This window comes from Papaver somniferum, chromosome 9, assembly GCF_003573695.1.
Source record: "Papaver somniferum cultivar HN1 chromosome 9, ASM357369v1, whole genome shotgun sequence".
Taxonomy (NCBI): Eukaryota; Viridiplantae; Streptophyta; class Magnoliopsida; order Ranunculales; family Papaveraceae; genus Papaver; species Papaver somniferum.
This window is the reverse complement of record NC_039366.1, coordinates 204042278-204060634: the sequence shown is the minus strand read 5'-3', so window position 1 is coordinate 204060634 and position 18357 is coordinate 204042278. Positions and strand designations below refer to the sequence as shown.

Below are 18357 nucleotides of genomic sequence, written 5' to 3'. Positions count from 1 at the left end.
ATTCAGAATGTTTCCACGTTACAAAGATTTTAGTGCAGCATTTTATGACTTTGTTCCATCAGTTGCAACTATTTCCTGTCAACTTCTAATTTTTTTTTTTCTTGAATACGGTTCTGATTGGGCTGTCGGATCAATTTCCGAAACAAAGGAAGGCACAATATTATGACAGAACTACAAATCTATGCTAAGAGGAATCAATGAAACAGGAATCGATGAAACAACATCAATTCAAATCCTGGATCTTTGAATTGAGAGAGATCAAGAATTCTCATAAATGTTGAGGTTTATGCAAGAATCTTGGAACATAGATATTTGTGACTATAGAGATTCCAACTCTTGACCCGGATCCAGAAAACATGCCAGCGCGTTTTGAATATTTATTGGCGATGGGCATTGGTTGATTTAGTCCCACAGTGCCTATATTGCTCGATCAGTTTAAATAGTCTAAGCTTCGCTATTAGCTCGTCATCCGATAAAATTGGAACGATACAGAGAAGATTAGCATGGCTCCTGCGCAAGGATGACACGCACAAATCGAGAAATGGTCCAAAAAAAATTTTGTTTTCGTTTATAGTGCCAAAAAAACAACTTGTGTCAGACAACCACACGATCATTCACAGCAGGCCACACCAAAGCCAAGCTGAGAACAATCATCTACAGCCACAAGGTCTAGCTACGTCATAGGCCTGTCACCATTAATCACTGTCTGATACATCATACGCCTGTAGGATGCTGCACCAACAAGAAGTCTGAAAATGTGCAGTCCATGGTTCTTAAAACAAGAAGTCGTGCCGTTTCTTTTCAGATAGCTGCTAATGCGGTGTTGCCAGCTTTTTAGTTATTTTCCTCTTTAACAAATATGTAATCTTAAAAAGAAAGCGTTCGATATATAGCTTATGCACCATCAAAGCTGGTAAATTGTTTTGGATCCTCTTTTGCTGTCCACAAACTCCAGGTAATATCTGACAGTATTTCAATAGATGTTCATTTATTTTGAACTATATGTAGAGCTTATACATAGAATTAGCTCTTATGAATTAAAAATGCATACCCCATTGAAATGATCGACTAATAATTCAAACATAGGAGAAGGGAATACAGGGATTGGAGTAACTGAGTCACTAGTTGGTGGTTTGGTTTATTAGCACAAACCTGGCGAGATTATGAGCATCACGATCAGCTATAGACATATGGTAAGGTCTGCTTGATAGGAGATTCGTCCGTCCATATTCGCTATGTCAAACTAAAGTGGTCATTTCCAACAAAAGCATGCCAATGCCTATCTCAATGACACGCCCAAAGTCACCACAAATTGTCACCTGCTGTGGTGATTGAGCTAGGCAAGAAGGGCGGCTGACAACAAATGCAACAGTAATAACACACTGAATAGTGAAGCCTTTCTCTCTCAAAACTAAGAATCCGGTATCTTTGAAACTTTTGATCTAACAATCCAATTTCAGTCTATATCATGACACTAATAGGTTTTGATTGCAAATCTTGAAGCGCGAGTTCCCCATTTCTGAAATAAATCAACAACAAGACAATCAGAAATAGGCCATGAAGTAGATCAACAATACGACGATCAGAAAGACTTAAAGTCGTTACTTAAAGCTCCAAATGATCTTATCTTAAATTTTATAGTCCCACATTGTTCAGTTAGCAGCTTAAATATCACCAGAACGAGTTGTCCATCGAGCAATGGTGTACCAAGCACGATGTGGAGAGGGTTACCAAAATTTTTCATTTTTTTTTTCAACAATTTCTTTCTGCATAAATGATACGGTTTGCCGGTTAGAGCATGAACTATATTTATGAGATGTTTAAAATGTAACGGGTGACAGGCTCCAGTTCAAGAGTTCTGTCAAGACTTGACATTTAGCGCTCTAGCCATCCTCTAGTTATCTATATGCTGCGGTCATCTTCATTTGACTAAACTAGAACTTTCTTCTTCGTTCGAATGGCTGAAGCACGACGTCTGTTCGAAGAAATTCCAGATAGAACTGCGGTTTCGTGGGCAGTTTGATATATGGGTACTGTAAATTGGGTGATGTTGATTCCCTGCGGTTAATATTTGATCAAGCGCCGTTCAAGGATAGAGGAATTTGGGGTTGTATGATCTCTAGTTATGTGCAAAACAATTGTTTCAATGAGGGGTTGGAAATGTTTCGTTTGATGCAGTTGAAGAATTTAGACCCTGACGAGGGAATATTTGTTAGCTTACTTAGTGCCTGTGGATCTGCGGATATTGGAATATGGATTCACAAGCATTTGAAAGGAATGCAGTTGCCGATGACTGTTCAGATTAATACTGCTGACTGTTCAGCTTAATACTGCTCTTATAGATATGTACTCAGAAATGTGGAAATTTGGGTTTAGCTAAGAATTTGTTTGATGGGATGCAGGAAAGAGATGTAATTTGATGATTTATGGATTGACAATGAATGGGATGCCGAGAATGCACTTGCACTGTTTGAGCAAATGGAGAAAGATGGTGTCAGACCTAACCTTCGTCGCGGTATTAACTGCACGTAGCTATTCAGGTATGACTTCTCTAAAGGATTGCAGATTTTTGATAGCATGAAGTTGGTTTACGGAATTGAACCTAAAAGGGAGAATTATAGATGTATGATCAATTTACTTGGTCGAGCTGCGCTTTTTGAGGAGGCTAAAGAAATTATTCTGAGAATGCCAACTTCATGTAGCCCTTTAGAGGAAGCAATGGCTTGGAGAGCATTACTGAGTTCTTGCTGTTGTCATGGAGAAACCAGTTTTGTAGAGAGACTCGTACAGTTAGAACGTCATTGTGGGTGTATGTTTTACTATCGAATATGTATGCAGGTTCTGGCAAATATGATGATGTCAGGAGAACAAGGAAAGATATAAAGGAGAGAGGAGTAGTGAAAACACCCGGTTGTAGTTCGATTGAGGTTAATGGGTTTATTCATGAGTTTGTTGCTGGTTTTGGGTACAGTTTTGCGGTATACATGATGTGGGATTGCAAGTCTCAACTTCAAAACTTACACTCCTTGGTTTACTCAGTGGACGTAAAAGAAAATGTAAAGCAAGGGATTTCATATGTAGAACAGCAAATTTTAGAATGAGGATAAAAACAGATATCCGTAAAGCATTCAGGCAAATCCTAATTGTCAAAACAAATATGCATTTCTTTTGCCATGAACAAAAACAGTAAAGCAATGGGTTATTTTATAAGGTTGCACTTTATTAAGTTGAGTCGCAGAAACACGGTTTGTTACAAAAAAAATCAATCTGGTGCCGTAATACAAATCAACGGATTGGAGTATTTGGGCTGCAAGGGCGGGAAGAATATGTTTAGTCAGGTTCATGAGAGCAGCGAAAACTTAGAACCCGAAATGTTCAGATTTCACACATTTTAAAGTGCAGACAGAAGTTTGAGATATGGTGCATGACCTTAGGGTCTAAAATCCGTATACACACACACAACACAGGCGAACCGATTCGTCAACTTAAAGCTACCAGATTCATGCGGCAAGCAAGCTGAAATGCTTTTCTTTTAGTTTTTGTAGGGATGCGCCAGGCCTTTGATTGTTGCAATCTGGTAGCATGTCCAGCCTGCTCGATTCGTCTTGCGCCTTTTCTTTTAATCCAATCCACTAAGGGTTTGTTGATGCAAGCAACCTCATCCTGATTTGATTGCTGTACTTGGTCTTTATGGTTTAACTTAATCAAAATGTACTGACATTCTAAAATGAAAAGTGAAGAGGCAAAGAATGCAGAAGGTAAATTTTAGGGCATGGATCAGTATAACTTGTAAAATGAGAAGTGAAGAGCATATTCATCATGCAACAATAAATCTTGGAGGTTTAGAAGAAGTACTTAAAATATCTACATTTAACAAAAATTAGGACAGTTCAAGAAACTAGACCAGACATCGCTGATACCTGATAGGTATTCTATACGGGGTTCTTATCGCCAACCTAATAACCAACCTCTTTTTGCTTGGGTCCGTACTTGTTGGTAAAGATGAACCACCGTCGCTTGCTATCCCAGTGGACTATAAGCTGATTTAGAGTAGCCAAAATTCATAACTTGAAATTGGATAAATTTGGCTAGCAGTCCCACCTGAAGGACAGAAAGCTGTTGGTAATATTGCGACTAACTCCCACAAGCCAGACCTTGAAAAATTCGACTAAGATCGAAAGGACAATTTTAAGATTATAAATTTTTGATTTTAGGATTATACAAACAGTTACACTGTCATAAACAACTGCATTCACAAAGGTATCCTCTCTTACAAGCTCAGTACTGTCTTACCGGTACTACCTTACCACCGTGCCTTCACAAAAATATATCGAGTGCACTGTCTTTAGACAGCACTTGTTCATCGTCGTTGATCACCGTTGCTTCCCCTCCTAATATCTCCCGGGCCTCACAAACACTAACTTTTCTCCTCTTGACTGGCTTCTGCTCCTGTACAATAGATATAATATCAACCATATCAGATGCAATTTTACAAAGCTAACAAACCAACAAGACACATAATAGGATATAGAGAGTCGGAGACTAGTAGAGCTAGTAAAGGCATTAAACCAGAACAATGACAGAAAAGATCTGAATCAGCCCAAGAGTTCATACCTCTGATGAATAAGCTGACTCAACCACTGATAAATAAGCCGACTCTAGCGGGTTTGGTAAAGTAACCAATGCAGGTTTCCCCTCGTTGATATCCACACCACGCCGCTGATAAAACGTCCGCCACCTCCGAGCAATCTGGGTTTTGAGCCAAATATAAGTAAATGTGGACTAGTAAACCGTACGCACTGAAACTGGGTTAAGATAAGGAGAAAACCTTTTTGTATGAAACAGCAAGCTCGTACTCGACAATAGTGGCGCCGGCAGCGGCAGCGGGGATGGTGGTTGTGGCGACAGCGACAGTGGCTTCATCGACGGCGGCGATGGCAGCGGCAATGCCAGCGATGGTTGCTTCGATGATCTCTAAGGGTTTGAAGAGCAAATTAAACTGTTTGAAGAGTGCAGGAAGCACGAGTGTGGCGGGAACAGGAAAAAAGAAAGTGTCGCCCATGTCAACATAGTCCTTAAATGTGCATTCAAATAACCGATCTCCTGCAACCTGCACATAACACACAACAGAAATCAGGAACCCTTCATACAACAAAAAACATCAATACAAGGAATGTGTATATACAGTTCAAATTCACTTGCAAAAATAGACACACTGGACAGCAGTGCAAAATTCAGTAGTGCAAGACATAAAAAGATTAAAAAAGAACACAAAAGAAAAGGGTCACAACCTGTTGTTCATTAATCTAGAAATCGGATAGAGAACTCAATAACAAAAACCCAACCCAAAATACAGAAGAGAAGATTTTGTTTATAGGCACACAAACCTTGTCAATCTTCCCCCGAACTCCTCTCTTAGTCTGAATTGTTGCACCTATAAACCCATCAATTTGAAAGTTTGGTGCAAACTTGATACGAGCAGTCTTCCAGCCGGTGCAAACAAGAGATCCTATCTTTTCTACTTTCAGCAATATCTGTGCGTGAAAATTAAAATCTAGAACGACACCCTTGGCCATAATTCGAAATGCTTCCTGATTCAAACACAAATCACTCATCAAACAAAATTCAAGATATGAAAAAATCAACAATTGGTAAAGCGGTAGCTTCAGATTGCATCCCTGAATTACAAAATGTATAGGATAGAACAATGGAAATTGAAATATATCAGACCTTATTTTTCGAACAATTAAGATTAGTCATTACAGCAACAATTCTGGTCTTGGAAGGTGCTAAAGGGCCCATAAACACCGCAACACACTCCTTATGTTCTGGAGTGTAATTGAGAAGTTGATGCTGTCCATTTTCGTTTTCCATGGCATAAATAGCAGTTGTCTCATAACGTCTCCAACCAGCCGAAACAGATATTGGAGCACCGGTCATCAACAAATCCATACGCCAACTATGCCGCTTAAGTTTCACCTGAAAAACAGCACAAAAACATGATCATACAGGCAGCAGAAGTAGACAGCAAACAGGTATAAATGCCTTGCTACGAGCTTATATTTAAATTTCGAATGACGGCTCCTTCCATTTTCTTTTGTAAGAATCCAACAGTGTGATAAACCAGTAACATGGTTACAAACGTGTAATTAAGATTATAACACACTTTGCAGTAGTAAATAAAACATAGAAAATGCATAATTACCTGCATATATCCAGAATTTTCCTCTTCTGGAAGGATACCTCCCACGAGAATAGGATGATGGGGATCAAAATTTTCAATTATCTCAGGAGGAACATCAAGAAATTCCAACCTTAAATAAGTTCCTGTGCTTTGTTCACCCAGAAGATCCCCAAAAGATCTTCTGGGTGACCAAAGCACAGGGCAAGGATCATAATACTCTCTAACGTCAGCTAAAGAGAAATCCCCAGCACCAGCAATATGTACCTGGCACAATACACCTAATTAGTTTATTATAAACAAAATACACGTAACCATGTGGTAAAAGAAGTGTATAATAGGTGTGCATGTTCAAAAAGATGAGCATGTATTAAGAAAATAAAATACTGTGCAAGGGTTATTTTCTTTACAAGAGCCTATCAGACACATGTGCAGATGACAGTTACAGAATCAGCATAAACAGGGAACTGGATTAAAACCAGAAAACCAAGAAAGGGCGAGCAGATAATCTAGTCTGAAACTCTTATAAAAAAACAGAAGACAACCAACTCGAATCAAATAGTATGAAATACACTATGATATGAAAGAGTATTTGACAAGGGGACAACAAAAACTATAAAGCAAGTTGGGCGGCAAGTGCATCAGTGAATTGAGAACCACAATAAAAGAGTTAAGAGAAATACCTTAGATCCTTTCTTGATATTACAACCTCTGAGATAACCGTACAGACTTAAAATTCTATTGAATTTTTCATCCCCATGCACTCTTTTTGGAGTACCATCTTCAAAACAATCTACCAGCACATAAGGATGTTTGGCCCGCCATGACAGAGGAAGGAATTGAGGATCTGAAAGCATTTCTCTCAGGTCTCCAATTTCAGGCATTTTGTACCTGTAAATCATACACTGGATAAGAAACCATGATAGACTTTCCTTTAATTCAGATGAAAGGGAAACATTAATATTATATTACTAATGTGAAGTGTGATCTTTCATCTTTGATCATTAGATCAGCTCCTACTGCAAGATATTTATATAACAAAATACCTTCCTTAGCGAGAAACCCTTGAACTAAGAAACCACTAGACTAGAAAGCATTGTTACTTAAAACCTAAACTGAAAGAAGAAAAAAAAAATCAAGCAAACATAATCCTCCTCCATTAGATGCTACTTTGCTACATATTCATCTAATAAAAACTTATGCGCCATATTCCAGACCGTTTAAGTAGAAAAGTTTTGCTCCTTCATAAATTTCAGTACAGAAATGATCCTCGAGACGCTGTTTGACTTTTGATGTTTCATCTAGAGCCACCTTGTCAAGATGTGTAAGAACCCCAATAACCTTTGGAAAGCCGTGAACTTGTAAAAGGTTGCGGAACTCAAATGTTTCCTGAAATCAACAAAAGCATTTTCCTGAGAACTCGGACATGCCATTCTCAAAACCATTTTACTCGTCGTAAAAGATCATTCTTGTAAGTTACTCACCTGTTCAAACCCATAACTCGCGTCAACCATTAGTATCGCTACATCAGCATACTTTGCAGCATCAATCATACCATTAATATCATCCGGACACTCCACAAACTGTAGCCGTATACCTTTATGTAGAAGAAAACATTTTAGCAAAACCGAAGTTACCCGTGGATATGTTACATCAGCATAATATTACATTAACAAAGGAATTTGAGGTGAAGAATAAAAATAAAAATAAAACTGAACCTGATTCGTCAGGGACTTGGATTGTTGGGAAGGTGCCATGTCCACAAGCGAAGGGGATTCGCATGCCACCAGTAAAATACTCTGTGACAAAACTCATTTGTAGAGCTTTAATCAACATGGACTTCCCAACCTACATAATATATCAGTATGAAACAAACTGTTATAAACCTCAATTCGGATTGCTACAGCGATTCAAAAGTAAATAGGGGATCTTCTTACCTTGCGAGGTCCCTGCACGACGACAATGTAAGGTGCGGGATCATCAATTGGACGTGGAAAATCAAGGTTGGGAGTGTTCTTGTTTAGAGGTTGCTCATCGTCATACTTCCTCCGTCCTCTATATATTTTGAAAGCCAGGTTTTTACCAATCGGCATTTGATTTAAAATCCTGCGTAATGAACACAAAAACAATTTCTGATTAAACCCTAATTAGTGATTTCCAATTATCGCTTACAAAAACCCTAAAAAATCAAGTAAGCCCAAATTCATAAGTCAGGAATCACCATCACCTTAAAATTTTCTTCTTATTATGATTGATTGATGTCGATCGCAAATCTGTCTGTGGTTTCCTTTCTAGATCTCTCGCCTCGACAGCATCTGTAGCCTGTAATTATAACCCGGTAGAGATACTGCACCTATTCTGTTTGTATATACCAGTATGACGGGCCCGGCACGCTCTCCGCACGTGCTTTTCTTTTGCTCTCTCATGGGCCCTCTTACACGTAACCCGCTCTATTTCTTTCTCTTCTCTACCCGCTCTAATTTTATTGAGATCATTTTTAGGTGGCTGACCACCGCTTGACTTAACATATCTTTGGTGTGTGTACTGCCACATAAGCAGTTCGTGAAACTTCCTTAAGCCGACCTCTTCTTGGTCCAATGCTATAAATAACCATTCCTCCATTTTTTTAAGAGAAGAAATGAAACTGAGAACTATCTCCCTTTCTCATTATGTTCTCTAGTTAGCTACTATATTCTGATATATTTATAATTTTCATTTTTGACAAAATTATAAAATTAAGGAGAACCTGGATTTTAAAAATTACAGCTTCAAGAACTGTGCTTAAGAGCAATTGGTTAGTATAATAGACAAGATCACCCGCACGTGCTACATCCCATTTGGGCGTGAATTTTACTTGTATAGTAATCCCCTAAACGTAAACCCAATTTTTAAGGAATCAATTTATGATAACATAATCATAGATTATATTTTTGTTCTATCCACAGGTACCCATTATTTGATGCACCTAAGAATTTATCTACTGATTGATTATTCATTGATTTACAGTAGAAATTCTTTAAATTAATAGTCCTGGGACCAGAGAAATCTATTAATTTAGAGAGATTATTAATTTAGCGAACTAAATTTTAGCTTGTGCAAGCCTAGTTAGGATCATCAAATGTTATTATTTTAAAGAGATAATTAATTTAACGAGTATTAATTTAAAGAGTTCCTACTGTAATTAATTGAAATATAGCAAACGTTCAATGATGTGATCTGATCAAAAAAGGTGATATTAGTATTAATTAGAAGAACCGAAGAACTAATTAGAAGGACCAAAGAACAATTCAAAGATCCAGTAAGGAAAAATGGTCTTTAAAATGTCAAATTATATTAATGCCCGCTTTATATTTATCTAATGTCTTTGAAAATGAAATGAAGCTAGGGGAAAAATTGGAAGACGAAAATTGCAGCTTCACATAGCTACAATAAGGGTAGTTCCCTTTATATAATAGAATAGATAGTATAATTGTTGTAAATAATTATCCTGTGGATTTACACCACACTTATACCACCACCTTTACATCTCCTTCACCACCCTTACACTTTTTTTTTTGTAATCTCCATCTTAAGTGCATAGTAATGGTTGCATGACATTACCTCTAATACTTAATGTTATTAACCACGCACTCTATTGTATGACTTATAAATAGAGGTCCTTGCACAATTATATTTGATACACTAGTTTCATGAATGAAATATCTTTTCTCTCTGCTTGTTCATGTTTAACATTCTCTAATTCTTTAGTTTATAATACGTTATCAACATGCTCTATTCGTTGAGCTAAATTGTTTTATTCACCGATTTAGTAAGATCAACATTACCATTTTCTTTAGGTTTGTCAGTTAACTTCAAAAAAAAATTGATGATCAAATTCATTTTCTATTGTGATGAGTTTTACATAATAAAGTAAGATATTATATATTTTTGTTTTCTTTTCTTTTTTTTTTTTAAATCAAAATCTTTTACATAAAAAATATTCATGATTTGATAAACTTCTGGTTATCATAAGATAAATATTTAGCTGGTTATAGTAATATACATTTACTTTATTAACTGGGTTTGAAACCTTAAATCGTTTTTGTGGATTATTTTTATAGCAAAATTGCTAGTTTTTTGCATATGATACTCTTTCCGTCCCACCATTAAGTGACCTATTTACTTTTAGATTTTGTCCCACCAATAAGTGACATATATCACTAAACAAGGAGATATTTCTAAAATTATCCTTTTAATTGATTATAAGAAATATGCATAATTTGATAGGCATGTTTATATTCGTTACATAGGTGTTTTAAAAAAAAAATTCAATGGTATGAAGTTTGCGAACATCCGTGGTGTAGTTTCAGAGATAAATCATTTCAAAATTTCACTATTTATTATCTATAAGTGTTAGAGCATATCTCGGTCAACCTCGCATGCGTTGCTATATCAAGCATGTTTGTCAATGTTAGTGATCAAAACTATGAGTCTTGATATCTATCCTATTATAACTAAGTCTCGGACTAGGATAGAAAAGTGTAGTAAGCTCAAGGAATTCATGGAGATTCATCATACAACGACGAAGATCTACTCAAGGAACCATGGAGCTTCATCAACAAAAAGGTATTTCGAGACTTGAACTTATCTATCACTCAAAAGTCTATCTACTCTATCTCCTACTTCTTATGAGACAAAAGTCGTATGTTATATAAACTGGATCATATACACTTGATATTTCGAGCTGAGTATTCAATCGAAATCGTGTGTTGGTAAAGTGTTTCGCTTTGATCAAGCTTATCTTCACCTAGTGACGAAAGTCATGAAAATTCAATTGCTTTATTAATTGCTCTGACGAGAAAGGTTTGTGAATAACAACTAAATAACGTCCTCTAAGAATGTTTCAATGGTTGGAATGAGAGTTTTGATTACATAACCATGTATTCCTTGAACCGAAGTTTTCGAACTTTGTTGATCAAGAGAAATCGGTAGGATTGTGGAATTGGCTTGCCAAGTCTGCGAACCCAGTCCGCGAACTGACGGAAGTTCTCATCCCGAGAATTTCTGCTGGGATTTCCAAATAAATCGTTTGCTGCTAAGTCCGCGAACTGGCGGAAGTTCTATTTCCGAGAATTTATGTTGAGTTTGGAAAACTCAACCGGTTTACTTAAGTCCGCGAACTTGTTTGTGTGCTTAAGAGGTTATGATCTAAAGATGTGCTCTGAACATGAAACTTAAATTATTAAGGAATGCTTTATGAAAACCGTGGCTATAAGTTCATGAGCCGATTCAATCGAATCGAATCATCTTTTCTTCAATTTTATCTTACGATTGAACAACTCTCTAACTAGTTCATTTGAGTCAATTGAACTAGTTATGGTGAAGAAGAACAAGGTTAATATGAAATGCTCATATGGTTGACCTTTTTGGGTTATTGTGTTGAACCAACATACATGTACACGTTTGGGCATGGTTTTCACGAACCCAGTAAACGTATACCCAAGTGTGTGTGTCAAGCTATGATTTTGATCTAACGGTTGAGAAATATTAGCTTGAATCTAAATCAGGTTTTCATCTAACGGTTAATTAGTATTGCTTTAGCAAAACCTTGATTTGAAGACTATATATGGGAGACATCTAGCTTTAGCAAAAACTAAACCCCACACGTATGTATGATACTAGTGCACTCGCTAGAGTCGATCTCCATTAATCTTTGATTTTCTTCTATAAAATCAGGTTAACGACTTAAAGACTTCATTGAGATTGTGAAGCCAGACCGACACTACTTTTATCGTAGTTGTGTGATCTGATCTTGCATCTTCTATCGTACGAGTACAATATTTGATTGTCTTGAGATCGTGAGAGTTCTCTGATATGAAAGATAAAGAAGTCACAAACATCTTCGTCTCACTGTTTGTGATTCCTTGACACACCGCCTGTGTAGTCAAGAAGGCTTGTTGAAAGGTGATTGATTAATCTAGGTTGTTCTTCGGGAATATAAATTCGGATTATCAATTGGTTCCTGTTCACCTTGATTTTATATCAAAAGACGGAACAAAACATAGGGTTTATCCGTGGGAGGCAGATTTATCCTTTGATAGACTTTTCTTTATGATACAAATTTGTTTATTGTCAAGTCTGCGATTTTGGGTTGCTGCAACTCTTAGTTGTGGGTGAGATCAACTAAGGGAATCAAGTACGCAGTGGCCTGTTGGCATCAGAGGTGCAGGGGTACAACTGTACCTTGTATCAGTGGGAGATTGATGGGGGTTCAACTATAGTCCAGTCTGAAGTTAGCTTGTAGTAGGCTACTGTCTGTAGCGGCTTAATACAATGTGTATTCAATTTGGACTAGGTCCCGGGGTTTTTCTGCATTTGCGGTTTCCTCGTTAACAAAACTTATGGTGTCTGTTTTATTTCTTTTCTGCATTATATTTGTTATATAATAGAAATAATACAGGTTGTGCGTTAAAGATCATCAATTGGAAATCCAACCTTTGGTTATCGATTGGTATTGATTGATCCTTGGATATTGGTCTTTGGTACCGTCCAAGTTAATCCTTGTGTTTGATTAAAAGACTCGTTATTGTTTTAGCTTGAGTAAATCAAAACAAGTGAGAGATATTAACTCCTTGAGATACTTTTTATCTAGATTGAGTATGACTGTCTAGTTGATTCTCTAGCAAAGTATTTCGGAGTTAGTCCATACAGATTGCTAATCGAATTATTGGGTGGTGGTATTAGACCCCCGCTTTTTCAATTGGTATCAGAGCAGGCAAACACATTTAAGACCCCACAAGTCTGTGTTTGTGACAATCTGAGTCTGTGGACAGAATCTCATACTTATACCAAAATGCCTCATAGAGATGTCAACTTTTTCAAGTGTCTCGGAAATACCTCAAAGGGTCACTCCTTAGATGATTCTTATGAATCCCGAGGTAAGAACAATGTCCCATCTTGTGTCGATCATTCTTCCTCCAATGAGACATTGTACATAATAGCTAAAGCTGAAATGGAGCTCACCAGAATTTCAAAAAATTCTATAGAGTCTGTTGATCTCAAGGATCATGTTCAGCTCGTTGATGAATTTGAAATGTCTATTGATCGTGAACAGGTACTCTACAACATTATAGGGCCATTCTCTAAGGAAATTGAGAAACTTCTTCAAGAAAACAATTTACAGCGTGAAAAGATTTGTGATCTTGAGAAGCTGGTTAAAGAAGGCTCAATTAGAGAAAACTGTTTGATCAAGACGCATTCATCTAATCTTGACAGACTTCGTGTTGAGAAGGAAAAACTTAAAGCATCAATTGCTCTAGCCCATGGACAGTGCAAAAATCCTTGGAAAAGCAAAACTCTGTTTTAAAGAAAATTTCTTCTGCGCAAACTAATTCCCATGAGTTACTATCCAGAATGAAATTTTCTCGAGATGAAGATTGTGTAAAGAAAAGTTGTCATAACTTACAATATTCTCCGGTGGCTATGAAGTTTAAACTAGTACCAGTTGTTACTTCTCCTCCACGAACCTGTACCTTATGTGGAAAAGGAAATCACTATGCTATTCGTTGTTTTTCTAGAAAGAAACGTGTTTTTGAACTTCACAAGTTGCTTCTTTCTACTGTCAATGGAAGCAATAGTCGGACGACTACTGCTCTGAAGGTTCCTCTCACAGGAAACCAGACATCTTATAAAAATGATCTCTCGTCTATAAATCATCACAGGACATTTGTAACTCGTGCTACCAATAAAAGTATGTTTTGTGCTTATAAGAACAAATCTGGTAAAACTGAGTCTAGTGTGTGGAGACGTATTTCAAAAAATCCCCTAGAACCTATTTCTAGAGGTCCTAGACTCCGTGATCATAAAGGTTTCTCATCCGTGTTTCCCAGAAGGATTTCAAGACACACCCTCTTCCCTAGAAGCTGCAGTGAAAGGATAAGAAATACTGCAATAAGATATCCTAGTGGAAATTACAGCTACTCTCTCAGAACCTATGGTGAGACTATGTCTCCCTCTGCCATCTAGTAGTAGAATATTTTATCCTTGTGTCTAACTTGAGAGATACAGGGATGAGGATTTGGGAGACGCTTGATAAAAGATTTTTTGGTGGTTGTAGTAATGATGATAAGGGGTATCGTTCAAACTCGAACTTGTGAAGGTAATGGATTTTTAGATTTAAAAATATATATATAAATATTGACAAATTGGTAGAGAGGTACTGGGACTAATGATTCGTCCAATCTTCATAACATAAGGCTTAATGATTTATTCTCAACAATAATAGCTCAAAACATATATGGACTCTTATTTTGCCAAAGTCGATTCTCAAAACATTGGTTGTAAATGTTAAGCATGGAACATCAAATCACCTAAGCTAAGCATGACCCATCTAATCAAATAACACCCAATTTAATCAAATCATATTTCAATTAATTTTTAATGCAAAAGTCTTAAAAAGAATTAATAAAATTACCCATTTATGAAGCTCGGCCTCCTCCGTCGCCCCAGTGTTGGGGTTTAACTCATCATAGTAAAAATGCTCTCAAAATATTTTATTGATGCTCAAAAGTGTTTTACAATGAAGAGAAATACAAGAAATTGATGTAAAACAGAACTATGCGACCCACAGAAGACGTCCAGAATCAACGACAGAGCTGAGTTGATGTTGTCGTTGAAGAACTACGACCCACAATCGACAGTCGATGTTGCTGTTAATAAACGACTGCTGCTGAGAGTCCGTTCTTCGTGTTCTTCAGGCGTGTTAATGGCAGCAGCAGGTAACTTCTCTGCAACTCCTCCTGCGCCTCTCTGCTCGCCTCCAAACCTCCCCAAACTCTCGACAATCTTCTCTCACCTCTCTCCACCTCTTATATACTTCACAGCTCCAAATAACTCGCTTAAATCTGAGTTTATCTCCCTTTTTCCTTTCCCTCAAGTCTCGGTCTTCTCTTCAACTACAGGTCACGAATATCTGCTATTTTTCCTCTTCCTTACGTGCTGAGTTACTCTTAACTTTCCATATTGATGTGTATGAATATTAGGAGAATATTGACTGCACTTTCACACGTAACTTCCTTGATTATTTTCTCCAGAAAAGCCGATAATAACTCAACGTCCTGTTTACTTCCAAACTCGGCTCCTAGCCAAATTTGATACCGTCCAACAACCTCATCAGGCCTGTTTAGTTAATTATAGCCCATTCGTAACAAATCCATCAATTGAATCTACTTCTAATTCGTCCATAAAATCGAACCCTAATATCAGTTCCGCTGCAAAGTCCTTTCCCGCCAAAATTCTGTTTTAAACGTGAAGAAGGGTGTCCCCCTATCCAGCTCCGGTGTCCCTTTAGCAGCTGCCTGGAAATGGGTCACCCCTTAGTAATTAGGTTACCCCTTATCCAAAATTGAGGGTCCGTATAGTGATTTTCTCCCACGAGCGCAAAAACCATTTTTTTAGCCAATTTCGCCGCAAAAGCTTATTTTTCCAGAAATACCTACAGGGACATAAAAAACCATAATAAGTACAAAAATGGGTACTAACACAATATACAATTGGGCTATATTAGACACATAAATGCGTCTATCAAATACCCCCAAACTTATTATTTGCTAGTCCCGAGCAAATCAAAACTACAAAATAAAATCCTAACTCACTGTCGCAGGCATCGTCGATTGCATTTAGCGTATGCAATAAGCCTTTAAACCCCTAGGTGGCCCTAGTGGCCGAGTTATAGTCTCGGGAGGGCTTACCAGAGATATACCCACAAAACCTTAATACTCCAGACCTTAGCTATCTACGCAGAACCTTGGAAGGCACTAAAGAATCTCCTTGGTTGGCATACTTATTGACTACAGGAAGAAGTACCCTGATGCGAAATTCCAATTGTTGTACACGAGTTTGCACTCAAGCATACTAAAATTCATATAAAGTGACAGAGCTCTACTCAGATAGTTGCACTATGGACATCATATTCGGAGTCAAAACTAATCACATGGATAGATCAAGAAGATGGATATAGAAAACATAGATGGTTTTGATGTTTACTAAGTGAACGACGTTTCCCATATCTGTCTGAAGGCCTCCGCCAAAATGAACCTATCCTAATGGATTGAGATACTAGTCTGACTAATATCAACACACTGGCATATACAAGGGTACCAGTGGTCGATAACCTAACTCTAGGTCAACACAACTGGCATATACAAGGGTACCAGTGGTCGACTTTATTGAATTTATTCCTTTTGGTCAAATGGTCTGGTCTCAATTTTTTTTTTTTTTTTTCTTTTTTTTTTTTTCATCTCTTTTTCTTTTTCAAACTTTTTTTTTTTTCATGGTATCTCAATCACTCTAATTCACCCTAGCATTGGTAACAACTTGAATCGTGGGCCCCACCTATCACTTAGAGAAACATAGTTTAAAAACAAAATAAAATAAAAATAGAAGTGAAAAGGACTCAACGAGATATGGTGAAACTATCATGTTATTTCTAACACCTGAGCTCTGTGCTTTTATGAATAGACTCTTTAGATGTTTCCATCTAATCAGATTGGTTCCTCAAACTCCTACAATCAAAATGCTTCCATCCACTTAGATTAGTTAGTGCAATCCTCAATAGGCATAAATTTCTAGGCTCTGGAGTTTATTTATTTATTGCAACTAAAAGCTAACAAAAAGTTTCTTCCCCCCCCCAAACTTAAATCTAACATTGTCCTCAATGTTTCTCATGAAAGAACAGTACCAAGAATATAAGTAACATGAGGAAATAGTAAAGAGAGAGTTCGGAAAGATAGTACCTGAGTGAAACCAAAAACTGAATATAGAAATTATACAACATACAAATCACCTCGATGGTCAATCAAGGGTAAACAGGGTCCTCCAGAGGGACCTCCTCAACATCACCTGTAGGAAAAGGCTCTAAAAAGGGCTTCAATCGCTGACCGTTAACCTTTGAAGAACTACTACCATCCAGTGTCTCGATTTCAACAGCTCCATGAGGAAAAACAGTACGGACCACAAAAGGACCGGTCCACCGAGAGCGCAGTTTCCCGGGGAATAGATGCAAACGAGTGTCATACAGAAAACTTTTTGACCTGGAGAAAATGACTTCCGTAATATGTTTCTATCATGCACAAGTTTCATTTTGTTCTTATACTCCTTCGCACTATCGTAAGCATCTATACGAATCTCGTCCAACTCATTGAGCTGGAGTTTCCTATGGGCTCCTGCCTTGTCAAGTGAAAAATTTAGCTGCTTAACAGCCCAATAAGCTCTGTGTTCTAACTCAACAGGTAAGTGACATGCCTTGCCATAAACAAGCCGATAAGGCGACATTCCAATGGGGGTCTTAAACGCAGTACGGTAAGCCCATAAGGCATCAGTAAGCCTAGACGACCAGTCTTTCCGATTAGGATTAACTGTTTTCTCTAATATACGTTTTATCTCCCTATTGGAAACCTCTACCTGACCACTAGTCTGTGGATGATACGGGGTAGCTACTTATGTGTAATACCATATTTCTTCATCAGAAGTCTAAAAGTCCCATTACAAAAGTGCGACCCTCCATCACTAATTATAGCTCGCGGTGTACCAAAACGTGTAAGTATATTATTTTTCAAGAACTCAATCACAACCCTATGGTCATTGGTTTTACACGCAACCGCCTCAATCCACTTAGAGACATAGTCTACGGCGACAAGGATGTATAGGTTACCAAAAGAATTAGGAAACGGACCCATAAAGTCAATACCCCACACATCAAAGACCTCAACAATTAAAATAGGGTTCAAGGGCATCATGTTCCTACGGGAAATGGTTCCTAATTTCTGGCATCGTTCACAAGTAACGCAGTAACTGTGGGAGTCTTTAAAAACGAAGGCCAATAGAATCCACACTGCAATATCTTAGCAGCAGTTTTCTTAGCACTAAAGTGACCCCCAAAGCATGATCATGACAAAAGGAAATAATACTGGACTGGTCACTCTCAGGTATACATCTCCTAATAATCTGGTCTGGGCAATACTTAAACAAATAAGGATCATCCCAAAAGAAGTGCTTAACCTCAGCTAAAAATCTAGAACGATCTTGTTTACCCCAATGTTGGGGCATTCGACCAGTAACAAGATAGTTCACTATATTCGCATACCAAGGTAATTGGGTAACAAAGAACAATTGTTCATCAGGAAAGCTATCCCTTATAG

The 18357-nt window shown here is 37.5% G+C and overlaps 2 protein-coding genes and 1 non-coding gene across 3 annotated transcripts; 2 read left to right on the top strand and 1 right to left on the bottom strand.

Annotated features, from left to right (window-relative positions):
• Nucleotides 1-452: 452 nt before the first annotated feature.
• On the top strand, nucleotides 453-560 carry LOC113314512. Its single transcript, XR_003342451.1, has one exon. It is a non-coding gene; the product is annotated as a U6 spliceosomal RNA (small nuclear RNA).
• A 1397-nt stretch (nucleotides 561-1957) lies between these two features.
• LOC113313114 (pentatricopeptide repeat-containing protein At2g22410, mitochondrial-like) lies at nucleotides 1958-3101 on the top strand. Its single transcript, XM_026561834.1, has 5 exons — nucleotides 1958-2017; nucleotides 2179-2295; nucleotides 2343-2411; nucleotides 2566-2749; nucleotides 2839-3101. Exons 1-5 carry the CDS (start codon nucleotides 1958-1960, stop codon nucleotides 3099-3101), a joined length of 693 nt encoding a protein of 230 aa, XP_026417619.1.
• Nucleotides 3102-4155: 1054 nt separating this feature from the next.
• LOC113308083 (ribosome biogenesis protein BMS1 homolog) lies at nucleotides 4156-8525 on the bottom strand. Its single transcript, XM_026556554.1, has 12 exons — nucleotides 8409-8525; nucleotides 8119-8287; nucleotides 7900-8029; nucleotides 7666-7778; nucleotides 7399-7570; nucleotides 6865-7072; nucleotides 6206-6448; nucleotides 5731-5979; nucleotides 5388-5591; nucleotides 4829-5110; nucleotides 4615-4749; nucleotides 4156-4449 (listed from the first exon to the last, which is right to left on the bottom strand). Exons 6-12 carry the CDS (start codon nucleotides 7063-7065, stop codon nucleotides 4318-4320), a joined length of 1446 nt encoding a protein of 481 aa, XP_026412339.1. The 5' UTR covers nucleotides 7066-7072; nucleotides 7399-7570; nucleotides 7666-7778; nucleotides 7900-8029; nucleotides 8119-8287; nucleotides 8409-8525; the 3' UTR covers nucleotides 4156-4317.
• Between the last annotated feature and the right edge of the window lie 9832 nt (nucleotides 8526-18357).